The sequence below is a fragment of the Protopterus annectens genome, chromosome 2.part1, assembly GCF_019279795.1.
Source record: "Protopterus annectens isolate FY-2018-M chromosome 2.part1, PAN1.0, whole genome shotgun sequence".
NCBI classification, from domain to species: domain Eukaryota; kingdom Metazoa; phylum Chordata; order Ceratodontiformes; family Protopteridae; genus Protopterus; species Protopterus annectens.
Window position 1 is genome coordinate 1114901099 of NC_056729.1, and position 23208 is coordinate 1114924306.

At 41.6% G+C, this 23208-nt stretch overlaps 1 protein-coding gene and 1 long non-coding RNA gene across 3 annotated transcripts in view; one reads left to right on the top strand and one right to left on the bottom strand.

The window, feature by feature from the left end:
• The window catches only part of LOC122794345, a 587167-nt gene that overhangs the window by 196568 nt on the left and 367391 nt on the right, over positions 1-23208 (bottom strand). The gene's annotated exons all lie outside the window — the stretch shown is intronic.
• The window catches only part of RHAG (Rh associated glycoprotein), a 394323-nt gene that overhangs the window by 83311 nt on the left and 287804 nt on the right, over positions 1-23208 (top strand). For both annotated transcript variants that reach the window (XM_044062656.1, XM_044062657.1), the window contains exon 2: positions 10777-10960. In XM_044062656.1, the coding sequence (XP_043918591.1) occupies positions 10777-10960 (184 nt within the window). The remainder of the gene's footprint in view (positions 1-10776; positions 10961-23208) is intronic.

Sequence of the window (23208 nt, forward strand, 5' to 3'; positions counted from 1 at the left end):
AAAGGGACTTTTCTTGCTCAGTTGGACTATCTCACACAACAACAAAAATAAATAAATAAATAAATAAATAAATAAATAAATAAATAATCAGGATTATCCCCCTATACATTCTTGCAGGTGAAAGGCTTATATGCTGCCTTAATTATTCTAAAGTACTTCAGGGTGACACAACCTTTGCCTAAGTTATAAAATAAGAATGACTGAACTCTTTTATTGGGTCAGGTCTGTGCAAGCAAATTACCCTGAAGCCTATCTTTAGTTAGTAGCAGGAGTACTGGGGGGGGGGGGGCATGTAGAGATGGATGGGAAGTGAATGGCTGATGTCTGCATCTTTAGAAGTGGGAGCATACAGCCTGGCTTACTGTAATAGCACCATAAAGATCTTTGTGAGCTGCATGCTACAACAACTAAACTGCTCGATCGAGAGGTTACTCATGTGGAGAAAGTGGCATGCACCTCCTGGTGGTAGCCATTACATAGCTCACAAGGCTGTAGCAGGGTAATGAGGGTTAGGGCACCCTCCATAGCAGCAGTATGATACTGCACCAGTGTTCCCAACTTCCTAAATGCCCCTGGATGTGCGTGGGGTTAAGTCTAGGAAGGCTAAGACAGGTCTGGCAGATCTGCTGAATAAGAAGAGCTGGTGGCAGATGATGGTCACTTGTGGGGAAAAACATATTTGCCTTTAAGTGACCTTTGATTTTCTCTAAAAGAGACCACACCCTGCAGACCACTTATCTTGGCCTTAGTAGCTGGAAAACTAATGGAACATTAGTAAAGGTGAACATGGCACACAGAGGCCAGTTAGATTCAAGGCAGGAGTAATTCAATTCAGGAAGGAGGTGCCATTCAAATATAATAAAGTTATTCCAGCATTACTTGATGGTCATCAAATGAAAAAAATACCATTATCTGCATCATAAAAGAAACCACCACATGTAATAAGAAATCCTTTCACATCGATGTTATTCTCAGCATGTGGTGCTATGGCTTATACCTCTTGTGCTTTATCAAAACATATGTATCATTTTGATCTTTCTTTAAAGGTAGCACGTAATCCACCAATCTGTGCAGTGAAATAATTCAACTTTTATCCTCTTCCTAGCACAGTGTTAAAAAATACATGTTTGGTGGCTTCTTCACTGAAGTGGGTTAAGTGAAATATAACCATATTTTATATAGGTTAACCAAGTGCACTCAAAGGAATGGCTATGAAAGCAGCAAACCCACATTTCAGTGACAGATGTGAAACATTTCCATGAAAATGGCTAATGTCAATGCTAATGAATTCTGGAGAGTTTCTCATGTCAACATTCTCACTTAAAAACTGAGCAGCAAGTGCAGAAAGACCTTTGTAGCAAAGAAAGCCATCTCACTAGAGGATTAAGTACCAGGAGATATGCTTCCTAATATGTATATTTGTTATACTGCCAAAGAACGGGTCTATATTAGGTTCATAGGTTCATAGATTAGTACTAGGCTAACTGCCCTTTTGGGCCATTTGAAGTCTAGCCAGTTACCCCATGTGAGAATCAAACTCTGCACCTTGTGTCTTTAAGGTAAGCACCTTAACCATTATGTCATCCTCTCACCCCAATACTAGGCTATCTGCCCTAGGGCATTTATAAGCCTAGCCAGAGTGTGTTTGGCTTTCGCCACCCATTTTAAATTAATTTTGCTATGCCTTTTTTGAGGTTAGTATACTGTGCCTCTGTCTAACAGTGACACAGAAGTGATAGCCGGGGTAAACCTACAATCTCCCATCCACTCATCAAGATTCCTCTTGAAGAGAGTCAATGTGGGACTCTGCCTAACCTGGACTGGGATTTTATTCTAGAGTGAAGGGAGCCTCTGGGTTATGAATCTGTCCCTCCAGCATGTCCTATTTATTTCAGTGCTGAGGTTCAAGTCTCTCAAATGCGTAGCTCGATGAGATTTGGATTTTCTGAGGTGCAGCATGTCCATTAATTCCGGGTTGGACATGGCTTTATACTTCAGGCACAGATCGCCTCTGAGCAGGCGATATGCCACTGAGTAGAGCTGGAGTTTCTTTAACCGGGCAGCATATGGCATCTGTTTGAGCCCTTTGATCCTCTTGGTGAGGCACTTTTGGGGTCTTTCCAGTTGCTGCAGGTGTCTGGTAAGGTACATCCCAAAAGGGGCATTGTACTCAATTATGGGCCTGATGAGGGATGAGTAAAGAGGTACGATGACCTCCCCTGATCTAGATGTGAATCCCTTCATGATTAGGTGGGCTATATAAAATGTTTTTCTAACCACTTTGGCCACGTGGTTGTCAAATGAGAGATTGCTATCAACTTGGGTCCCCAGGTCCCTAATGACTTCTTCTGTACTTAATGGATTACCACCTATGTGGTAATTTGTGGGCACTTTGTTTTTGCCAAAGGGGATGACTATACACTTTTGGCGTTTAGCTTGAGGCCATGGCTCTGGCACCAGTTGTCTGTTTCTATGAGGCCCTTTTGGAGGATGCTTGTGTCGGCTGGAGAGTTGATTATGGTGCCCAGTTTGCAGTCATCTGCGAACTTGGTCAGCCACAGTCCTTCCGTGTTGGCCTGTACCACCGAGAAATATATACCGAACAAGAGAGGTCCCAGGACTGAGCCTTGTGGGATGCCACTTGTAACTGGTTTGGAGTCTGACATGGCTCCAGCAATTCTAACCATGTGAGTTCTGTCCTTGAGCCAGTTTGCAACCCATCTAGTGACATAGGGGTTTATATTTAAGCTGGTGAGCTTATCTATAATTCCTGGGTGGGGTATTGTATCAAAGGCTTTTGCGAGGTCCAGGTAGGCTGTGTGGACCACCTTCCCCTCGTCAATGGCCTTGGTGACTGTTTCAAAGAAATCGACCAGGTTTAAGAGGCAGGATCTGCCCTTAACAAAGCCAAACTGGGTAGGATCCAGTGTCTGTAGGTCCCCAATATCTTTATTTATGAGGTCCATGATGATCCTTTCCATAGCTTTGCAGACCAAGCTAGTCAGGCTTATGGGCGATAGTTTCCAGGATCCGTTGAGGCACCACCTTTGTGGAGAGGGACCACTGTTGCTGTCGCCACTCTTTGGGTACATATCCTGTAGTAAGGCTAAGATTGAACAGTAGTTTTATGTTTGGGTTTAGCTCTTCTTGGAGTTCATGTAGGGCAGCCGGGACACCATCTGGTCCCATTGATGCTGTGTTTTTGCTTTGGAGAGGGCTCTTACCTGAGCATCTGAGATGTCAGGGGCAGCACTCTGTTGGGATAGATATTTGCCCTTTGGCGGGAGAGGGGAGAAGTTTGCACTGAACCTGTCAGCTAGGATGTTGGCAATGTCTGTGGGCTCGGTGTATTTTTGTCATTTTGGACTAATTCTGAGCATATCTGGGAATTCCCACCCAGGTTCCTAACATAACTAAAGAAAGCCTTGTGATTATCCTTAGTGTCCTGTGCAATTTGTCTCTCGAAGCTGGCCTTAGACGATTTTATGAGTGCCTGTAGTTTTTTGCTAATACTGATCAGAGATGCCTTCCCTTTTTGGGATTTTGCTCTATCATGTAGTAGCTTCCTCCTTCTATTGTACAGTTTGTTTATGGCTGGGGTCCACCAGACAGGATGTCTGCCTTTGGAGGATTGGGTCTTGGTTTTATTTGGGATTGCATGATCCATGCATTCCTGAAGGTGTTCATAGAATGCGTTTATAAAGGATTCTGCGGTCTGGGCCGTATTTTCCACAGGCCCGGGGGCTTTGAAGGATTTCGCCTCAGTTTTGAGGAGTGTGAAATTTGCTTTTGAGAAGTTTTTCACTGTGGTTTTCTGGGCAAGGGGTGGGGTCGGGATGTGAATATCCAGTGAGATTAGTTTATTGTCTGATCTTACCAGTGAGGGATACACTTCTGGTCTGGAGCATAGTGTCCCCATCTTGGTTATGATCAGGTCCAGTATGTTTTCCCCTCTTGTGGGAGTGGTAACAAGTTGTTCCATAGCATTTGAGTTTATAAATTCTAGGAACCTTTGGGCTAGGGTGTTGGAGCTAGAGTAATGCTCCCAGTCTATGTTTGGGTAGTTGAAGTCGCCCAATATAATGGTGTTTGGAAAGACCTTCATATTTTCCAGTATTCTCAGGAAGGCCAAGTGGGGTTCCTGTGTTTGGGAGGGTGGTCTGTAGCAGTCTATAAACTGGAAGGCAGTTTTATCCACAGTTAGTTGCACATGGATAGTCTCTGATGCTTCGTGCTGTGCCACCAACCTGGAGGTGTGGGTATCTTAGACGAATATTGATACTCCCCCTCCTTTTGTGGTTCGGTCCAAGTTTTGGGGCCGAAAAGCATGGTATGAGGTATAACCTGGTAGTGCTGGGGTGCTCTTGGGAGCCTTGAACCAGGTTTCTGTTACTGCACAGATATCGATGTTCTCCATGCTAAGGAGAGTTTCGAGTGCGTGCATCTTGAGGTTTAGACTTCTGGCATTGAGTAGCATTACTCTTAGTTTCTTATCCCTTGTGATACCTATGGAAGTGGGTTTGTCTTTTGAGCCTTGCCTAAAAAAGGCACAATGGGGGTAGCAAGAGCCTTTGCCAATATCCGAAAGCCCAGGGGTGACAGGTGCAAGCCGTCCCCGTCCCTAGCGAAGCATCGTGGCTTGTCGAGCATGTCATCCCAGGCTGACAGGCATTGGATCCCCTTTGAATGACACTAACACTTAAGCCAATTGTTGAAATTGATCATCTTGTCTTCATATTGTGGCATCAATCTTGGTGAGGGTAAGATGCTACTCAAGGTCAGGGTCATACCGGCCTGGGCTACATGCTCAGAGAGCTCCTCTATGTCTCTTTTCATGTAGTCCAGGGAGGTACGTCTCAGGTCATTCACACCAGCATGGACAATGACTGAGTCATATTTCTACTTGCCTTGGAGTGACCTGAGTGCTTGTGTTATGTGGCGGATCCTAGCGCCTGACAGGCAGCTCACCGTGACCTTCTCCTTGTTCAGCCTGGTGAGCGGGACGTCAGTGTGCCTGATGATAGAGTCACCTATTAGAAGTTTATCAGGTGTGTTGTTTAGCCTTAAGGGCTGTGACTGTTCGGCACACTGGCTTTGTGAGCTATGTGTTGCACGTGTTTTGTTTTGGGGTAGCGGTTGCTTGGGTGTCTGCTTTGGAGGTCTCTGCTGCTTGGGCAGATTTTTATTTAGAGCATCCGAGTATGTTTTTGTGTATTTATGTGTTTGGTTTGTTGTCGTGGTAGGTCTATGTGAGACTGGAATTGTAGTGAGTGTGGTTTCCTTCTCCTCCTGACTGGTTACGACAGTACTGAGTTCAGAGAGCTTAGCCTCCAGTTTGGCTATATGGTTGCATCTCTCACATGTGTTGGAATTTGTTGGGAGGAGGAGAGGGTTGTCTGTGTATATGAGGCAGTTGTAACATTGCCTCAAGATTCCAAGATTCACCAGCTGGACCGGAGAGGAGATTGACAACTGACCTTTGGACATGCTAGAATAGTATTGGGAATTCCTTTATAATTGAAAAAAAGGGCCAATGGGGAAGAAGGTACTCAAGGGGAGTTTGTGAGGGTGTAGTGCTTTTAATTCTTTAGAGCTGACTTATATAATTGCTTTAGTGAGCAAGTGCCAGGTAACTTAAATGCAATGTGTTACAGGTAACTTAAATGCAAAAACGACAAACAGTAACTTTCTTTCAAGTGAAACAAGGAAATAAGTACAGTAAGCAATGCAGATATCACTAGGGATCCACAGAAGTGCTAAAAGGCCACGTTTTAGGTGGAATTAGCGTTTCAGGGAAATAAACAAACAACAAGCATACAAATAAAGCTAGATTCAGCAGGCCTTGGTCTAGTCTATGCTACAGCAAACAAGGTGCACCAATTTCAGTAAGAAACAGTTAGAATATGCAGGCACTACTAGCCTCTAACCAGAAATTCCCTGCTCAGAAGGGCAGAGTCCAGCCTCTCCTCCCACAAGAGTGAAGACCGCAATCCTTCTTAACGTAAAATAACTGGCCTGAAACCCAAGTGCTTAAACCAGAACTAATACACTTTTAGAATAACAGACACTGAGCTCTCAATCAGCAGTTCCCAACTTAGAAGGATGTGAGCTACCTGTCCTGCCACCACAGTGCAGGCCACAAACCTTCCTAATGTAAAACAACTGGTCTGAAGCCCAAGTGCTTAATCCAAAAGACTTAGAAATGATAGCTACACTTTAATCAAGTTACTATCAGCAGTAATAAATACAACTGAATACTTTATAGAATGCCTGGATTAGTGCTCAAGTTATACAAACAAAGCCAGATTCAGCAGGCCCGGATCTAGTCCATGCCACAGCAAACGAGGTGTACCAATTTCAGTAAGAAGCAGTTCAAATATGCAGGCACTATAAGCTTTAACCAGAAATTCCCAGCTCAGAAGGACAGAGTCAAGCCTCTCCTCCCACAAGAGTGCAGAACACGAACCCTCTTAATGTAAAATAACTGGCCTCAAGCCCAAGTGCTTAAACCAGAATTTATACACTTTTAGAATAACAGACACTGAGCCCTCAATCAGCAGTTCCCAACTTAGAAGAATGTAAGCTACCTGTTCTGCCACTACAGTGCAGACCACAAACCTTCCTAATGTAAAACTGGTCTGAAGCCCAGGTGCTTAAACTAAAAGGCTTACAATGAGTTACACCAAGCAGTAATAAATACAATTGAGTACTTTTAAGATGACGCAAAAGCAAAATAAAGTAGGAAAAACACAAATACAGTAAAAGCAGATACATTTTTTTTTTTTTTTGGAAAGAGAGAAAGGAGTAGCAGAAACTAAGCTGATTGGCCTTCTCAAATGCTCTCCCTGTACTGGGTAGAATGAGGTAATGACACTAGACTGGGAGGAGGGTCCCAGATCAAATTTACACTAGGGGCGGGCAACTGCAAAGCCACCATCTATAAAAACACTATACCAACAGGGAGGGAGGGTGGGAAACAAACAGCAGAAATGTTACTCACAGCTGAAAAGCAGTAGTTAGCCTTTAAATGAAAGTTTTAAACAGCTAACGTGATTGAACCTTTAGGTGATCAAACACCTAAATGTTGACCTGTAAATGTTGAACCCTTAAAACCAGGAATGGCCATTTATGTGAATTTTTGCCCTAGGAAAAAAATTTGCTTGGCCGTAGGTAACAAAATGAACCTTTAAACACTAATCAAGTGAGGGGCTTCACCCACCACCCCCAAAGTGGGGGGCTGTGCCCCCCCCCACTAAATATATCAACTCCGAGATCGCTCTACATTGGGGAAAAGGGCAACTTACCAATGACAGCCAAGCAAATGTTTTCCCAGTGAAAAAATTTGCGTAAATGGCTGTTCGCTATTGTCAGACTTCGACATTTACAGGTCGACGTTTAGGTGTTCAATCACCTAAACATTCCATCACATAATATAGACCCAAAGAACTAGATGAGAAGTGCAATTATGTAAATGGCACAAAGATCTGCAGTAAAATCTGATATGAATGATGGCCTTGAGTGCATGAGAAGGGACTCTGCAAAACCAGTAAGAGTGAAAGGGAAGGTCTACAAGAGGATAGTGAGACCAGCTATGTTACATGGGTTGGAGACAGTGGCATTGACAAAAAGGCAGGCATTAGAGCTGGATGTGGCAGAGTTAAAGATATTAAGACTTGCATTGGGTGTGACAAGGATGGACAGGATTAGGAATAAGTATACTAGAGGATCAGCCCAGGTTGGAAGGTTTGGAGACAAAGCCAGAGAGGCAAGATTGCACTGGTTTGGACATGTGCTGAGTAGGGATGCTGGGTATATTGGGAAAAGGATGCTAAGGATGAAGCTGCCAGGTAAGAGGAAAAGAGGAAGGCCTAAGATAAGGTTTATGGATGTGGTGAGAGAGGACATGCAGGTGGCTGGTGTGACAGAGCAAAATGCAGAGGACAGGAAGAAATGGAAACAGATGATCTGCTGTGGCGACCCCTAACGGGAACAGCCAAAAGAAGCAGAAGTATTAACATGACATTGCTGTTGATCTGTATCTAGCACACTGGGATTTTAGAAAGAATGAAATGCTACATTGAGCAGAATTTCATCTCGTGATATATGAAACTAGCAATAGAAATCACCACATTATATTTACTAAAATCCAAAGTACAAGCACTAAAAACATTTTACTCTGCACCACAATAATAGAAGAACATGTACCCACAAAGAAAACTAATGTAGTTAAGAAATAACCAGTTTAATAAAACGTTGAGCGTTTTCATCTTAAAGACTTTCGGACTTCGTCAGAACTGCACTTTGGTTCTTGGTCGATCTACATAAATTAGTTTACTTTGGTTATTATTTACATTATTTATTTATATATTAAAGAAGGAAGAACTACAGTGTGACAGTGATATCTTTTAAAGACAATTGTAGTATCAGTGCAGCACAGCCACATTCTTAATCTGTCATACTTAATTTTAACTGATCACACATGGGCTTCAGGTTACTAAACACCACTCTTACGTTGGGGATTGGAGTAATGGTTAAGAATAGCAATGACATTACTTCACAGACACAAGATTAGGGATTTGATTGTCACCTTTTTAGGAAACTTTCTAATCTTAAAATGTCCCAAAAGAGCAGCTAGCCCAGTGTTTTCCTATATTCAAAGCCCTCTCAGCATTCTTTTAGCAACCTTTTTCTTCTCTTTCTTCTATGAATAAAGAAGCACCCAACATTCTGGATTTAAAACAATGGATTTTAATTGAGCTTCTTTGAACTGTGCTTGAAATCCACCGGTAGTTTAGCTCACTTACAAAAACATTTCATTGACATATTTGTGCATCTCTACAGTTGCATTCACTTGGTGACTCTGATTGCAGTGCTTTATCCCTGGGCAGACTGTTTGATTGTAAGTGGCTGGCTTGGTGAACTTAAAATATTACAATCTGCAGCATAATGGGCCACTTTTATTGGCCAGGTAGTAATTTACCAATAAAATCGGTATTTGTATATATTAAAGGCCAGCAAGGTACACTGGTCAGGTACAGTTGCCCCCAAGATGTGTTATGTGTCAGGACACCTGGTGTGTTGAGAAGTAAAGAGATAAGTCTTAGGGAAATACTGCACAAAAATCTGTATGATCATACATCTGATATGGTAGTGGTCTGTGCAGGTATTCTACTGGCCTCGGTTCTGTTCCCACTGGGTTACACACAATTGCATTCTCATTCAAAACTGTGATTTGAAGTTGTGACATGACAGTTAATGCTGATTTTACAACACTTTTACAATATGATTTTATATTCATTTGTTTGGAAAAATGACCAAAGTCATCTTTAGGTTGGAGATTATATCATAAATAACAGCTATACTGGAGACCTGGACCTTCTTGTTTTTGTTTATGACTATCAAAATGTTATGTTAGGAGTGTAGTTTGATAGCTGTCACATCAGTGTGGCAACTTTAGAAACTGGGTGAGAAGCAGATTACTGGCAACATTGGATACAAGCATGATCAAAGTGACAAGAAACAGAAAAATTGGAAGGATGTGCACCTACATGCCCCCCAACACATACACACACACACACACACACACACACACACACACACACACACACACACACACACACACACACACACATACACACACACACACACACACACATCATTAGAAAATTCCTAGATGTACATGGGTTAAGGGGTAGTAGCTGCCCCCCCCAAATGGAGTTAACACTCTGCCTTTTTATCTGTCTTTCTGTTTGTGTAATCTATTTCCCTGTCAGTCTGTCTTCCCATCTGTCTACCTTTCTATCTGGCTAGGTACCAGTCTAGCTGTTTTTCTATTTATTGATTTATCATCTGTCTCCCTGTCTACATATTTAGCATTTTATATATATATATATATATATATATATATATATATATATATATATAGATATATATATATATATATGTATATATATATACACACACACACACACATACACTATCTATATATATATATTATATGTATTTATATATATATATATATATATATATATATATATATATATATATATGTGTGTGTGTGTGTGTGTGTGTGTCTACTGCTTTTGGTTGAATTACATTTGGTCAAAAATGATTTCAGGCAGCCCACTTCACTGAAAGCTCATTTGATTGAAAGCTCATTTGGTTGAAAATGGAATATAGCCGCTGCCTCACTGCAATATGACCCTGGAGTGAGAATATAAAGTTAGGGGGTGTGGGGGGCACAGCCCCCACATTGGGGGGTGTGGGTGGCATAGGCCCCCCACATTTTGCAACTAGTTTTTACTGATGTTATATGTTTCAATGTATTTTTAATGGATACACATGTATATAAGTGCACATACTGCACTTATGTGGGAGGGTCTATACCCCTCACACCCCCCCTTACTTTATATTCTCACTCCAGGGTCGCACTGCAGTGGAGCAGGGGCTATATTCCATTTTCGACCAAATGGAATTCGACCAAATGGGTTTTCAGTGAAATGCATTTTCAGTGAAGTAGGCTGCCTGAAATCATTTTCGACCAAATGTATTTCGAACAAAAGCAGTAGACCCATATATATATATATATATATATATATATATATATATATATATATACATATATATATATATATATATATATATATATATATATATATATATATATATATATATATATATATATATATGTGTACATATATGATATTGTGACAAAGTGCAGCATGTTTGGACAGTAGTCTCTGATTATATTTAATTAATTATATTTGTTTCTTATAGTGTTCCAAGATGTCCATGTCATGATATTTGTTGGTTTTGGTTTCCTAATGACATTCCTGAAGAGATATGGCTTTACCAGTGTTGGGATCAACATGCTTATTGCTGCTTTGGGACTTCAGTGGGGCATCCTCATGCAAGGATGGTGGCACTCACATGGTCATTCAATTAAAATGACTGTTCTCAGGTTAGTATATAAATATTTATTTATGTATTTATTTATTTATTTTTGTGGAGAATATTCATGCAGAATGGGTGTTCTGAGGACCAAAGACCACATGTTTTTTTTTGGGGAGGTTTGTGTTTTACTGTTATGTGAAAAGCAACAAGATAATGATGAGTTTGTCTTAGAACAGTTCACATAGGAGCTAGAAAATATAAATACTGACATTAACAGAGTATTGTATGGTCACAGAACAAGGATAGGCAAATGAAGTACATTCTCAAATCAGAAGACACATTAAATACTGCTATATACCCTTCCCCAAAAGTAACAGACACCTTTGCCTTTTTTTTCTGGAAAGGATCTTGTGCAAACTTTATTTTTGCTTTGATTCATATAAAAGTGCTTTCAGCCTGTGTAGCATTTAATAGAAACACATCCCCTGGACACTTAGATTTGAATAAAGGCATGCATAGTTTCAGTACTCCAAGAAATGGACAATGTTGTGAGATAGTGGTGTCACATTCGATGGAGAACTATTAGTCACATTCAACAGAGGGGTTGTGCTAAAAAAATGCACATGACTGCATTGTCTAACATCAAAGGAAAGACAGGCAAACATGACTGAGCATGCCTCAGGCTATGTAAACACGTGTCCACATTTGACCACTGCAACAGTGCCAAATGCACAGTAAAAGTCAGCTCAAAAAGGGCCAGCACAGCAAAGTGCCAACCCAGTTCATCATATAACTGGACAGGAAAGAGGAAAATAGAAACATTAGAAATGCCAGAATAGCAAGCAGAGGAAAACACACAAGGTAACCATAAGGAGGAGTATGTGGACGCGGATAAAGACTTATATTTTGTGAGAAAGAATCCCATTTGTAGTATTAGAAGATGAATGGAAATTAAGGAAGATAGTAAGGAATTACAATGGAGAGATGAAGGGAGAAGGAAAAGCAACAGAGAGCAGGCAAACAAGCATAAAATGTAGTCCGAGGCACACAGAGATCATGTTGATACACAAGGTGGGTCCACAGTGAGTGAACACAGATATGCAGAGGGAGGACACCTTGTAATGAGGACAAATGGACAACAAACATTTGAGGAATGATATATAAGGCAGGGGGAGCACCTGGTTGGGAGACAGAGCAGAGTACATGGCGTATACTAAGCCAGTTCCAACGCCAACCCACACAGACATCAATGACCTCCAGTGCTGATATCTTGCACAAGTTGCACTTCAGGTGGTCAGAGGGTCAGGACCTTATGGTGTTACAACTCAGTCAGTTATGTCAGAAGGTACACCACAGTGTTGAGATGGACATTTAGCTGCCACCATGCATCAGATGACAGCAGCCTCTGAAGTTGCTGCTGAGAAAATATAGCGGATCCCTCCAGGCCACTGTCAGAAAAGGATTCTTCACCCACTGTTCTATGGAAGTGGCCATGGAGGCCACCACTACTTTATTCCAGTGACATACCTAGTATATTTGACACCCAGAGCAGAATTTGTTCTCAACACCCCCATGGAGATTTTTTCTAACACCCCCTCCTCTATGACAATTTTTTTTAGTAATATTCATGAAATGAAAGAAAATAATGGCCAGCAAGCAGCAACCTAGGAACAGGGATCAAATCTCCAAAAGATTTAGCCATCCTACAGGAAGACTTGTCCCAAACAAATAACTAGTGCCAGAATTATGGACTAAAGCTAAATGTCAAAAATGCATTATCGTCTCATTTGGAAAGTTGAGTACGGCATTGACAACACACCCCTAAGAGCAGAGCCAGTAGTTCAGGATTTGGTAACTTACATGGACAGTTAACCCCAAATTCTGTTAGGAACAGATCAAGATAAAACAAACTTATAGACATTCTGCAAAATCAGAAACAGTGTCAACTTAGTTTTATAAATACAGCACCCAGGGAGAAAAAGTAAAGATTGCAGCATATTTCATGCAAATTCATACTTGTCATGTAAAAGCAGATTATAGGCTAACCAAACTCTATGAGAGTAACTTGCAGATGAACATATTAAACAAATAAAAAGGACTGTCTGTAAAACCTGGTGCAGTTTCAAATGTATTTCAAACAATATTCCAATTTATTTCATACTAATGCCCACTAGCCATTAATGCCCAACTTTAAACTGAGCACCAATTATTTTGTCAACAACACAGCTAGCTAGCCACCCCCTGCTGCCCCCTCCTAAGTAAAAAAAGCATAAATATTCCAATTTATTCCAGACAAATACGACTAGAAGGCCCTTAATACTAGACTTTAAGCTGAGCAAATGAAGAGGATAAGTTCTTACAGCACAGCTAGCCATCCCCACACAAATGCATGCTATTCTGCCTTTAAAATAATATGAAAAGGACAAAGTTACTGCCAACACCCCCCCACAGAAAAAAAAACTTAAATATTCAGATTTATTCACACAAATGTACCTCAAGGATGGATTTTAAATCAACCAAGTGGAAAGGACAAGTTACTTTCATCTAGAGCACAGCTGGCAAACCTTCCCCCAAAAAAGGATAAAAATATTCTAATTTATTAACACAAATATTAACTTGCTACCCTTAATGGCAGAATTTAAGCTGAACAAGTGAAAGGGCAAGTTACTTTAAATCACAGCCCAGCTGGCTACCCCCCACCTCACCAAAACAATAAGAGGGCAGAAGAGTACAAAGAAAATATAAATATCCATCTTCAAAATATTTAAATAATTGTGCACACGCACGCACACACGCACACATATGCACACACACACACACACACACACACACACACACACACACACACACACACACACACACACACACACACACACACACACCACACCACACACACATGCCAAACTTTAAAATATTTAAACAAATACAAATGCACACACACACACACACACACACACACACACACACACACACACACACACACACACACACACACACACACACACACACACACACACACACACACTAGCCTGCCCCCCCCCAAAAAAAAAATTTAAAAGGAAAATATTCACATAAAAAAATGCTTACCTTCACTCCGACAGTCCACAATGTCCTGGCTGATTCACGTGCTGTGATGAATCCAGTTTGCTGTGTTCAATTAAAGAAGAAAAAAATTCCACTGCAAAACTCACTATTGCAAATAGACGGCTGCTGTTAATTAAAAAAAAAAAAAAAAAAAAACACAGTTTTCTCAAGTCTTATCTGTAGTTCCTTCCAAATTTTATCCAGCCCTGTACCATGTTTTCACACATAGATGCATGGACACAGAAATGCATTCAAGAGGAAGAAAAAAGCATTTACTTCAGACAGATCATAGTCAAATCTGGCTTTAGGCAGGGTAATGGATCAGGCCCTCCACACACGCTTATGAAACAATTTCCTTCTTTACTTCTACAATGATTACAGATACTTGGATTTAATTTAACACTTTTATTTCAAATTTCATAGCACAAACACTGACAGATGTTTGCTAAACAAAACAATACAGTGTCACAATGGAAATAGATTTAGCCTTAACAGTAAACTTCTCCACCCATGAAATTCACATTAATTGAAATGGCAGTGAAACCCACCATAGGCCCCTTGTACACGTTTTTAGGACCATGCATGCATGTATGTGTTTTTTGATTCATCTTCCTGATTGTATTAAATTATATACCTTTGTCAATATGTGCAGTGGTGCAGTGGTAGTGTTTTCAACTCACAGCAAGAGATTCTCTGATTCAATTCTTGGCTGGGGTGCTTTCTGTGCGGCGTTTTCATGTCCTCCCTACATTTGTGTGGGTTTTCTCTGTGTGCTCTGGTTTCCTCCCACATTACAAAGACATGCCTGGAGTGTTTTTCCCTGGTCTCTGCTGAAAATTGGCTTGTTCCAAGTCAGACTTTCGTCGTTAAAAAATACAGCATCACTTGTTAGAGTGTGTTTTAAATGGGTCTATATCACGTTGTTGAACTCTTAAAAGTTCGAATATCATATGATCGACACCATATGATCGAACTTTTAAAAGTTTGAACGTTTCAACGGAGACGTCCATACAGTGCGGAATGGAAAGATTTCCCTTTTCTGCACTGTAGTGCAATCTCGGAGTTGGTATATTTAAAGAGCGGGGGCTGTGGGGGGTGCAGTCCCCCAAGTGGGGGCTTCAGGGGGGATTGCCCCCCTGCTTAAACCATTCAGGTAGGGTTTTTTTTTTTTTTATTTTTATTATATTTTCGAACTTTTAAAAGTTCGATGATATGGTGTCGACCATATGACGTTCAAACTTGATTATGTAATATGGACACTTTTAAACTTTTTCCAGTAAGCAATGAAACAAAACGTATGACCCAATAATAACAAAAATGCTCATTTCATAACATTTCAGCCACAAAAAAGTCACCTCAAACTTCTGTCATTACAATCTAGTAGTACCACTCAATATGCACAATCTCTGCTGAAATAAAAGTCATCTGAATAACTCTACATTAAAGTGATCTGTAACAAATGAAGAGGTTGCTGCTAGCAAACAACTTCATATTTCAGTATTTCATCTACAAATTCATTGCCTGCTGCCCTTGAAGAATAATTGGCCTATGTTACATTAAAGAAAATTGGTAAGCTGGTAATCTTCCAATAGGGGATGGATGACAAACTGACAGCCAGGTTCATAGTTACTAGGCATCATATCCAAAGGAAGACATACTCAGGACTGCAGCACCCCAGTCACTCCCTCTTAAAGTATAACATAACATCTTTAATCCATTTATATGCTGTGGGAGTAGAACCCTCAGCCTTTAGCATCAAAAGCAAGTATATTTTATTTTTATTTATTTTTATTTTTCCCCTATTGGAAGATTACCAGCTTACCAATTACTTGTTATGTTATATTACATTCTGACCATTTTTGAAACAAAACAGATGCACATTGAAAACAGACTTATCATGAGCAGCAGTAAACCTCTCTTCCCTTGAAGCTCATAGTTCTTGTTGCTTTAAATTATATAGTTACATACACACCCAGGAAATATATACAGTATCTATATCTATATAGAGATATATATATACACACATATACAAATGTATATATATATATATATATATATATATATATATATTTATACATTAAGTATTGATACACAGAGATGTATACATATGTATATCAATACACACACACACACACACACACACACACACACACACACACACACACACATACATATTTATATGTTTGTATAGATCTAAATAGAAATATAGAGATAATATATGTATATTATCTTTATACGGATATATGTATATAAGATTGCAGCATAGGTTGGTGGGTTTTACCCTTGGATATGACAAAACTGATGTCAGGTAAGTAGAACTGTAAATAGTATTGTGAGATGATGAATTAAAATGGTGGGGGTAATTCAGTAAAGCTTACATGGAGCTAATCTCCATGCAAGCATAGTGCCACAGCTCAAACATGGAGTTCGGAGCCTGTGCGATCCAGTAAACAAGGCTGGGGGCATGCACGAGCCTCCCAGCACTATTCTGGTATGGATGCAATGGAATAATGCAAATCACCTCATTTGCTGGTGAAAACCATGCAAATGAAGTGAGTTTGAGATCCAGGAAGCAGACAGGCATCCGTGTTGGAGCCGTGTCTGCAGCAGAAATGCATGCAGTTAGTAACTGTGTACATTTCTACAGAACTAAAAATGGGGGCATGACAGCTTAAAGTAAACCATGTATTATGTTCATTAGGCATACCAATCGCCAAAACTATGGCCATTGGCATGCTAAAGTGTGGCAAAATTGCAAAAATAGAAAGTTTTTTTTTTGGCAGATTCCGGCTGTTTAAGTGAAGTGCAGCAGTGTGTTAATACGATCGTGCAGAAAATAAAAAAAAAATTAGTAAAAAGGCAATTAAATGTGAAACAGTAATTCTGCCACTATAGTGGACAGCATGCAGACTCATAACAACAACAGGTAACAGTGGTTGCTAAGGGCATAGGCTCCAGTGTAGCGGTGTAACTATGGAATAATAATAAACACAAACAGCAAACTTGGAAAAACACAAAGGATCCAGAGCAGCTAGCTTCTGCAAAAAAACGAGTATAGCCACAGAACAGCAGGAGTCTTTAATTGTGTTAAGCGCTTTTCGTCTGCTTAATAAGCAGACTTCTTCGGACATCTTGTTTAACTAGGGAATAAGCCAACAGGGGTATGTAAATCAGCTAAATTTATTGAATAGCAAAATGAGAGACCATGTCCGTGGGTACCTGTCTATATAGGAGCTATAGTGTGGTCATGTAAGCAGAAGAAGCAGCTGACATAAAAGGGGATTTTGTCATGCTTGGTGTAAACACATTGGAGCTCAGCGGCTTCTATTTGCACTCAGCTAAGCAGAGCTAAGCAAGGGGATGTGTCTGAGGCTGCTTAGCTGTGCTTAGCTTGTTCTAGAAATGATGAGCATGTTCATGTAAAGGGGAGGGCCTTTTCTGCTCAGAAATGTTTACACTAGCTAAAACAGTTTGCGCGGCATGCCGCTTGGCTAAAACACAGCAGAAATAGAGAAAAAAAAGGAAATAGCAGAATAAAGGAAATGAACTACAAATCACTAATATGGACTCTGCCACTCACAGTGGCCCATTCAAACCCCTCAGTAATATAGCTGGCAGGTGGAATGTATCATAGTCAACCAATCACACAGGCAGCATCTGCAGCACACCAGTATAAAGTATGCAAACACCTTTCTGTCTGTTTTTTCCTACAAACTCTGCACCATTGGTGTACACACTTGGGAATTTTAACTGACAAAATTATAGGGGCTGCTGCATCTCTATGTGCTACAGACTTTGGGCCATGATGAGGATAATGCTGACAACTAGCCCAGACCAAGGAGGAGAAGAGTGTTCAGACCCAGGGTAACCTTCCAGGGGCTATATGAGCTGGAGATACTAGAGCACTGCAGGGTAGACAGGGACATACTTCAGCAACTCACCGAGCTCTGCCGGCCTCACCTCAGACCCAGAGCAAACAGAGAGGAACCATCCCAGTTGAAACAAAATTATCTGTAACCTTAAGAATACTAGCTACAGGTACTTTCCAAATACCTACTAAGGACATCATGGGGATCTCCCAGGCATCTGCATCCAGGGTACTCCACCAGTTCCTGGATGCCATTCTACCACATGCTGGTGAGCACGTTTATTTCCCCAGCACCCCTGAGGAGAGAATCAGAAATATGTATCTCTTCCACTGTGTAGCAGACTACCCAGAGACATTGGGTACCATAGACTGCACTCATGTCCACATTAAAGCACCACCTGATGAAGATGGTAGAGTGTACGTCAACTGCATGGGATATCATTCCATCAATTGCCGGGTCATGTGCAATGCTCAGCGCATTATCATCAATGTGTGTGCTTACAGCCCTGGCAGCTATTATGACTCCCACATCTGGCATGCCTCACAGCTGTACAAGGCATTTGCCAGAGGGGACATCCCATATGGCCATCTCATGGGGGATGCTGGCTATGCTGGAACCATGGATGATGACACCCATCAGAAATGCACACACATCCATTGAAGAATGCCATAATAAGGCACAAGGACAAACTAGGAACATTATAGAGCATGTGCTTGGAATGCTCAAGTCACAGTTCCTTGACATATCTGGTAGAGCCTTGCAGTACTCTCCAGCCACATGTGCACACGTGTTCATAGTATGTGTCATGCTACACAATATGATCCTGTGGAAACAGCTGCTGCAGGAACATCACAGGGAAGGGGCACACAGCTCCCCACCATTGCCAAGGTCTCCACAGGCACAGGGGGACTCGGACGAGGAACCCCTTGAGACTGCCCCTGTAGGCAGATGTAGGCATGCCCAGTATGCCCTGGATTTGGCAAAGAGACAACGTGTAGCACATACACTGACACCCTAGGGATCCAGGGACTGACACCTCTCTCTGACTTGCACACACAGTAAAAAGGATGCCACACACATCACACTACCTGTACCTTACCATGTATAGTCTATGTATTGCGTGCATCTGACAGAGTCAGCCCTGAAGAACCATCTGCACAACTGCTACAGGCACAAGGTAAGTCACTCTTCTTAACAATAGATGAATGGAGTAACACGCTTTCGTAGCATATGTAAGGTATCACTGCATGTATGCAAGGGAATGGGGTGGCCTACTGGGATAACAGCAGACAACTGACAGCTATGTGGGACAACATGAAATGTCCACCCAATACTGGCTTCCGCAGAGTTTGCAGTAGTCCCCTAGGTAGCAAAACTCACTGCAGTGTATGTGGGGGACTAATAAACCGGGGGGGTCATAGGTCACATGCATGGATGTCAATATTGGGGTCCCATACTCACCCCTCAGCCTCTCACAGCAAGTCAGCTGTAGAAAACCATAAAGAAATGTCTGACAAAGGCCCACAAATAGGGACAATGATGAAATATTCCTCTTACAGACTTACACAGTGATATCACAGCAGGTCTTGCAGTTGCATGAAGTCTCTGTAGAGTAGGAAGTCTGAAACTCAAATGTCTGCCATTACATTCTAACCTTCGGTCTTTAGTGATATGCCAGTATTCTCTAAGAGAGGCACAACACTATGCTAAATGGAACCAAAAAGTAAAGCCAACATCTGCACAATCTGTGCAAATGTGTACAGTTGACAGATATGCCCCCCAATACACCTGTGTCCCCACAGAAATGCAGTAACATGTATGTTTGTAGGGTAATAGCAGCAAAGCACACATTCCCAGGGCTGTCCCAATCCACTCAATAACTTGTCGCATATCCCACAATATGCAGGGGTCAATGAGCTATGTATATGCATGGTTAATACTGTCAGGAAGTGGGCAACTTACTCTTGGCTGTTGTGGCTTAGTGGCCTAGGTACAGTACTGTGGTTGACAGGATCCATGTTCCAAGACTTTCTGTGCCAACTATTTTGTATTCAGTTACACCTACGGTAGGAGTTGTACACTCTGTCCAGAAGTTAATATCTGTCACTGCAGGAAAGCTGAACAAGTCAGGAAGAGGGGGACACACATATAGACAGTATACAGCTCAGAGTAACTTACACAATACCTAGTAGGACAGCAGGTACCTGAAAGTCAGTGTACTGCCAGGTGTTAAATTGCTGCCACCTTACTGTTTCAGCACTGACAACAAATCATTGGCTATCATTCATACCCATGGAATGACATGCTGACAGAGAAGGATCACAAGTATGCCTCTTATAGCTCTTCTGCTTGTCCTAACATTACATTTGCCTGCCAAACTATGTGCCAAACAAGAAAGGTTCATATCACAACATCAATGGCAAACAGTGGAGAAGCAGACATCATACCCATAAGAAAAATCAAGCTTATACCAAACTTGTCTCCCAGCTGTCTATGTTTGCCAGAGCATTATTAACACCCTGTCCCCATGTGTGGGCCTGTGTCTGACTGTCATATACGTGCCTGTACAGATGTCAGTATGTGACAGGTTGACAGCTAGGGCCAACATGTAGCCTCATAATAACATAGCAACACAAACCATCTAAGGTATTATCATTATGGATCATTATGGATTATCATGGACCTCAGTAACAAGGACATTGGCAAACACCAAATACTTGACCCCACACAGTCTGCCTTTCTCAAGAGGAGGTATGTCAGTGAACTCTGGATGACATCCCTGAGACAGCCAACAAAGGCATGCATTACGGAAAGATGGTGCACTCTGGCCACCTTGCATCGGCCAAAGCCATACATATTATTCCCCACTTGGCCATACTACATGCACTCTGTCAACTAGGCAGCAAACCATATGTTACCAAATGGGTAGCAAACTGGTTCATTGATAGAATCCACATAATCATAATAGGGGTATTCAAGTCAAATAGTACACCTGTAATGAGTGGCATACCCTAGGGATCAGTCTGGGGGACTCTGGTATATGGGATATACTTCACTGAGATGTAGGCCAAAAACACTGGCCTATGGCAAACCAAATTGGCAGATGACTGCAAGCTGGGGACAGTCATCAGTACCCAAGGTGATGTGGACGTCCTACAACAGGGTCACACCAAAACAAATGACTGCTGCCAGAAACATGGCCTCAAGCTGAATGCCTGCAGATGCATCATCATCCCCTTCAGGGAGACTGATGTCCCCACATATTATCACATTAACAACAATGTCCTGCATACACACTCAGTAGTGAGGCATTTGGCCACCCAGGTTGATAGCAACCTGAAGTCTGAGCACCATGTTGCTTCTGTTGTACAGAAAGCTTAATAGATGGGCCAATACAAAAGTAAGGGTATCTCATTCAGGGACAAAAAGGTCATAAGATCCATGTATTCTAACCTTATAAGGCCAATTATTTTGTACAATGCCCCCTTCAGCATGTACCTCACAAAGCACATGCAGCAGCTGGAGAGACCACAGAGGTTCCTCATTGGGAGAGAATCCAGGACCTCAAACACCTACCCTACACAAACAGGCTAACAGCACTGTTCCTCTACTCAGTTCCATACAGACTCCTCAGAGGTGACCTCTATCTGGCATACAAAGCAATCCAGACCCTACCTTGATGGGACTGTTGGACATCTGGAAGTCAAGGCCTACTCAAACAACCTGTAGGCGCAGCATCAACCTGGTCTATGAAATCAATAGGGCTTGTTGGTGTGACAGATATGTGTCCCACAGACTCCCCCATCTGTGGAACACACTCCCTGTCCACATCAAGCTGAGTGCCTCAATACCCCTTGTGAAGTGCTCCCTGTATAAGTGCATGGGAAACAGAAAATACTGTCCTGTGATTCCACCTATGTCCTTGCTGTCAAGGGGCTCTGGGTGCTGACATGCCTTAACATGGGCTACACTCTCATCTGCGAGTGGTATAAGGGCTTCAAGGCCAATAACCTGGTAACCTCATATCAACCTGTCAACCTATAAACAAATGTCTGTCACTGGTTCACCACATTACCCTATACTGGTCCGCCACCAACATACCTGGAAATCACAGTGCTATGAGGAATATACCACACACATATAATGGACATCTTTGCTCAGTAGAATGCACTCTGTACCCACACCCACACCTCACAACCTCTTAGAGCAAGAAATCTGGGCAAGGTCATAAATAAAAGTGTGACAAAGGCCCAAAACTAGGGATGATATTGAAATATTGCTCTCACAAACTTTAAAAGTTGATGGAATAACAGGCTCTGCATTAACATGATTTTTCTGAAGGTTATGAAGTCTGAAACTCAAATGTTCTGTCATTATTTTCTAACTTCAGTCTTTATTTGCCACTAACTTGCCAAAAAACAACAATTTTATGAAAAATGGACCAAAATGGACCATTCTGCAAAAAAACTGTACAGTTGAGAGGTATGAGTCACACCAGGATATGACTTTTCAGTTAAGAAGAGTAACACACAAGCAGGTGATCCCCAGCCAGTATATCACTGAAGTGCTGGACTGTTTACACAGCTTCATCAGCCAATCGGCTGTAGCCACACCTCTCAACTGGCCAGATTGGGCAAGAATGTATATAGTTTGCCTCATAATTTCATTCTGTGCATCATACAGCTCGTATTTCTCAGTTAAATTACTATGATGATCTGTAGATTTCTGTCAGTAAGTAATGACACAACACATTTCAGTGTCAGACGTCATATATGTCAGAAAATGTCTGCTAAAACAAACCCTGTTACACTACCAATGTTCCACATTAATAAGAGCAATATTTACAGTATCTCCCTATGTTTGGGGTACTGTCCCCCCATTTTGGCAGGCTATTTCCAGATTCCTTGCACTAACAGGTTGAGAGGTATGGCTGTAGCACTCAAAGTCCCGGACCTGAATACAACTTTCTCTGGAATGGAGTCCCACTCTTACTATAGAAGGTCATACTGGGCATGCTCCTAAAGTCTAAATCTCCAGTCCCTTTACTATTCAACCTATAAGCAGTGTGAAGCCAGGGAGTTAGTCAAAAACTTCACCTGAATTGCCATCTTTCACATAAAATTAGGTCCAAGCATTAGGAATAAGTTATTTTTCAACAGCAGTCTTCTGTACTTACATGCAGCTGGCCTTTAAGACCCTGAAAACTCCTGGTTGGTGTATCCCCGCTCCGCTTCGCCCACCCTGCCCCCATATCTCACCCGCCCCCGCTATCTCCACATTTATCAGGTCAACAAACCCATCCCACTCAGCTCTGAACCAATTATAGCTGCCCTGCAATTTAAAATATCTCCTCCCACAATCC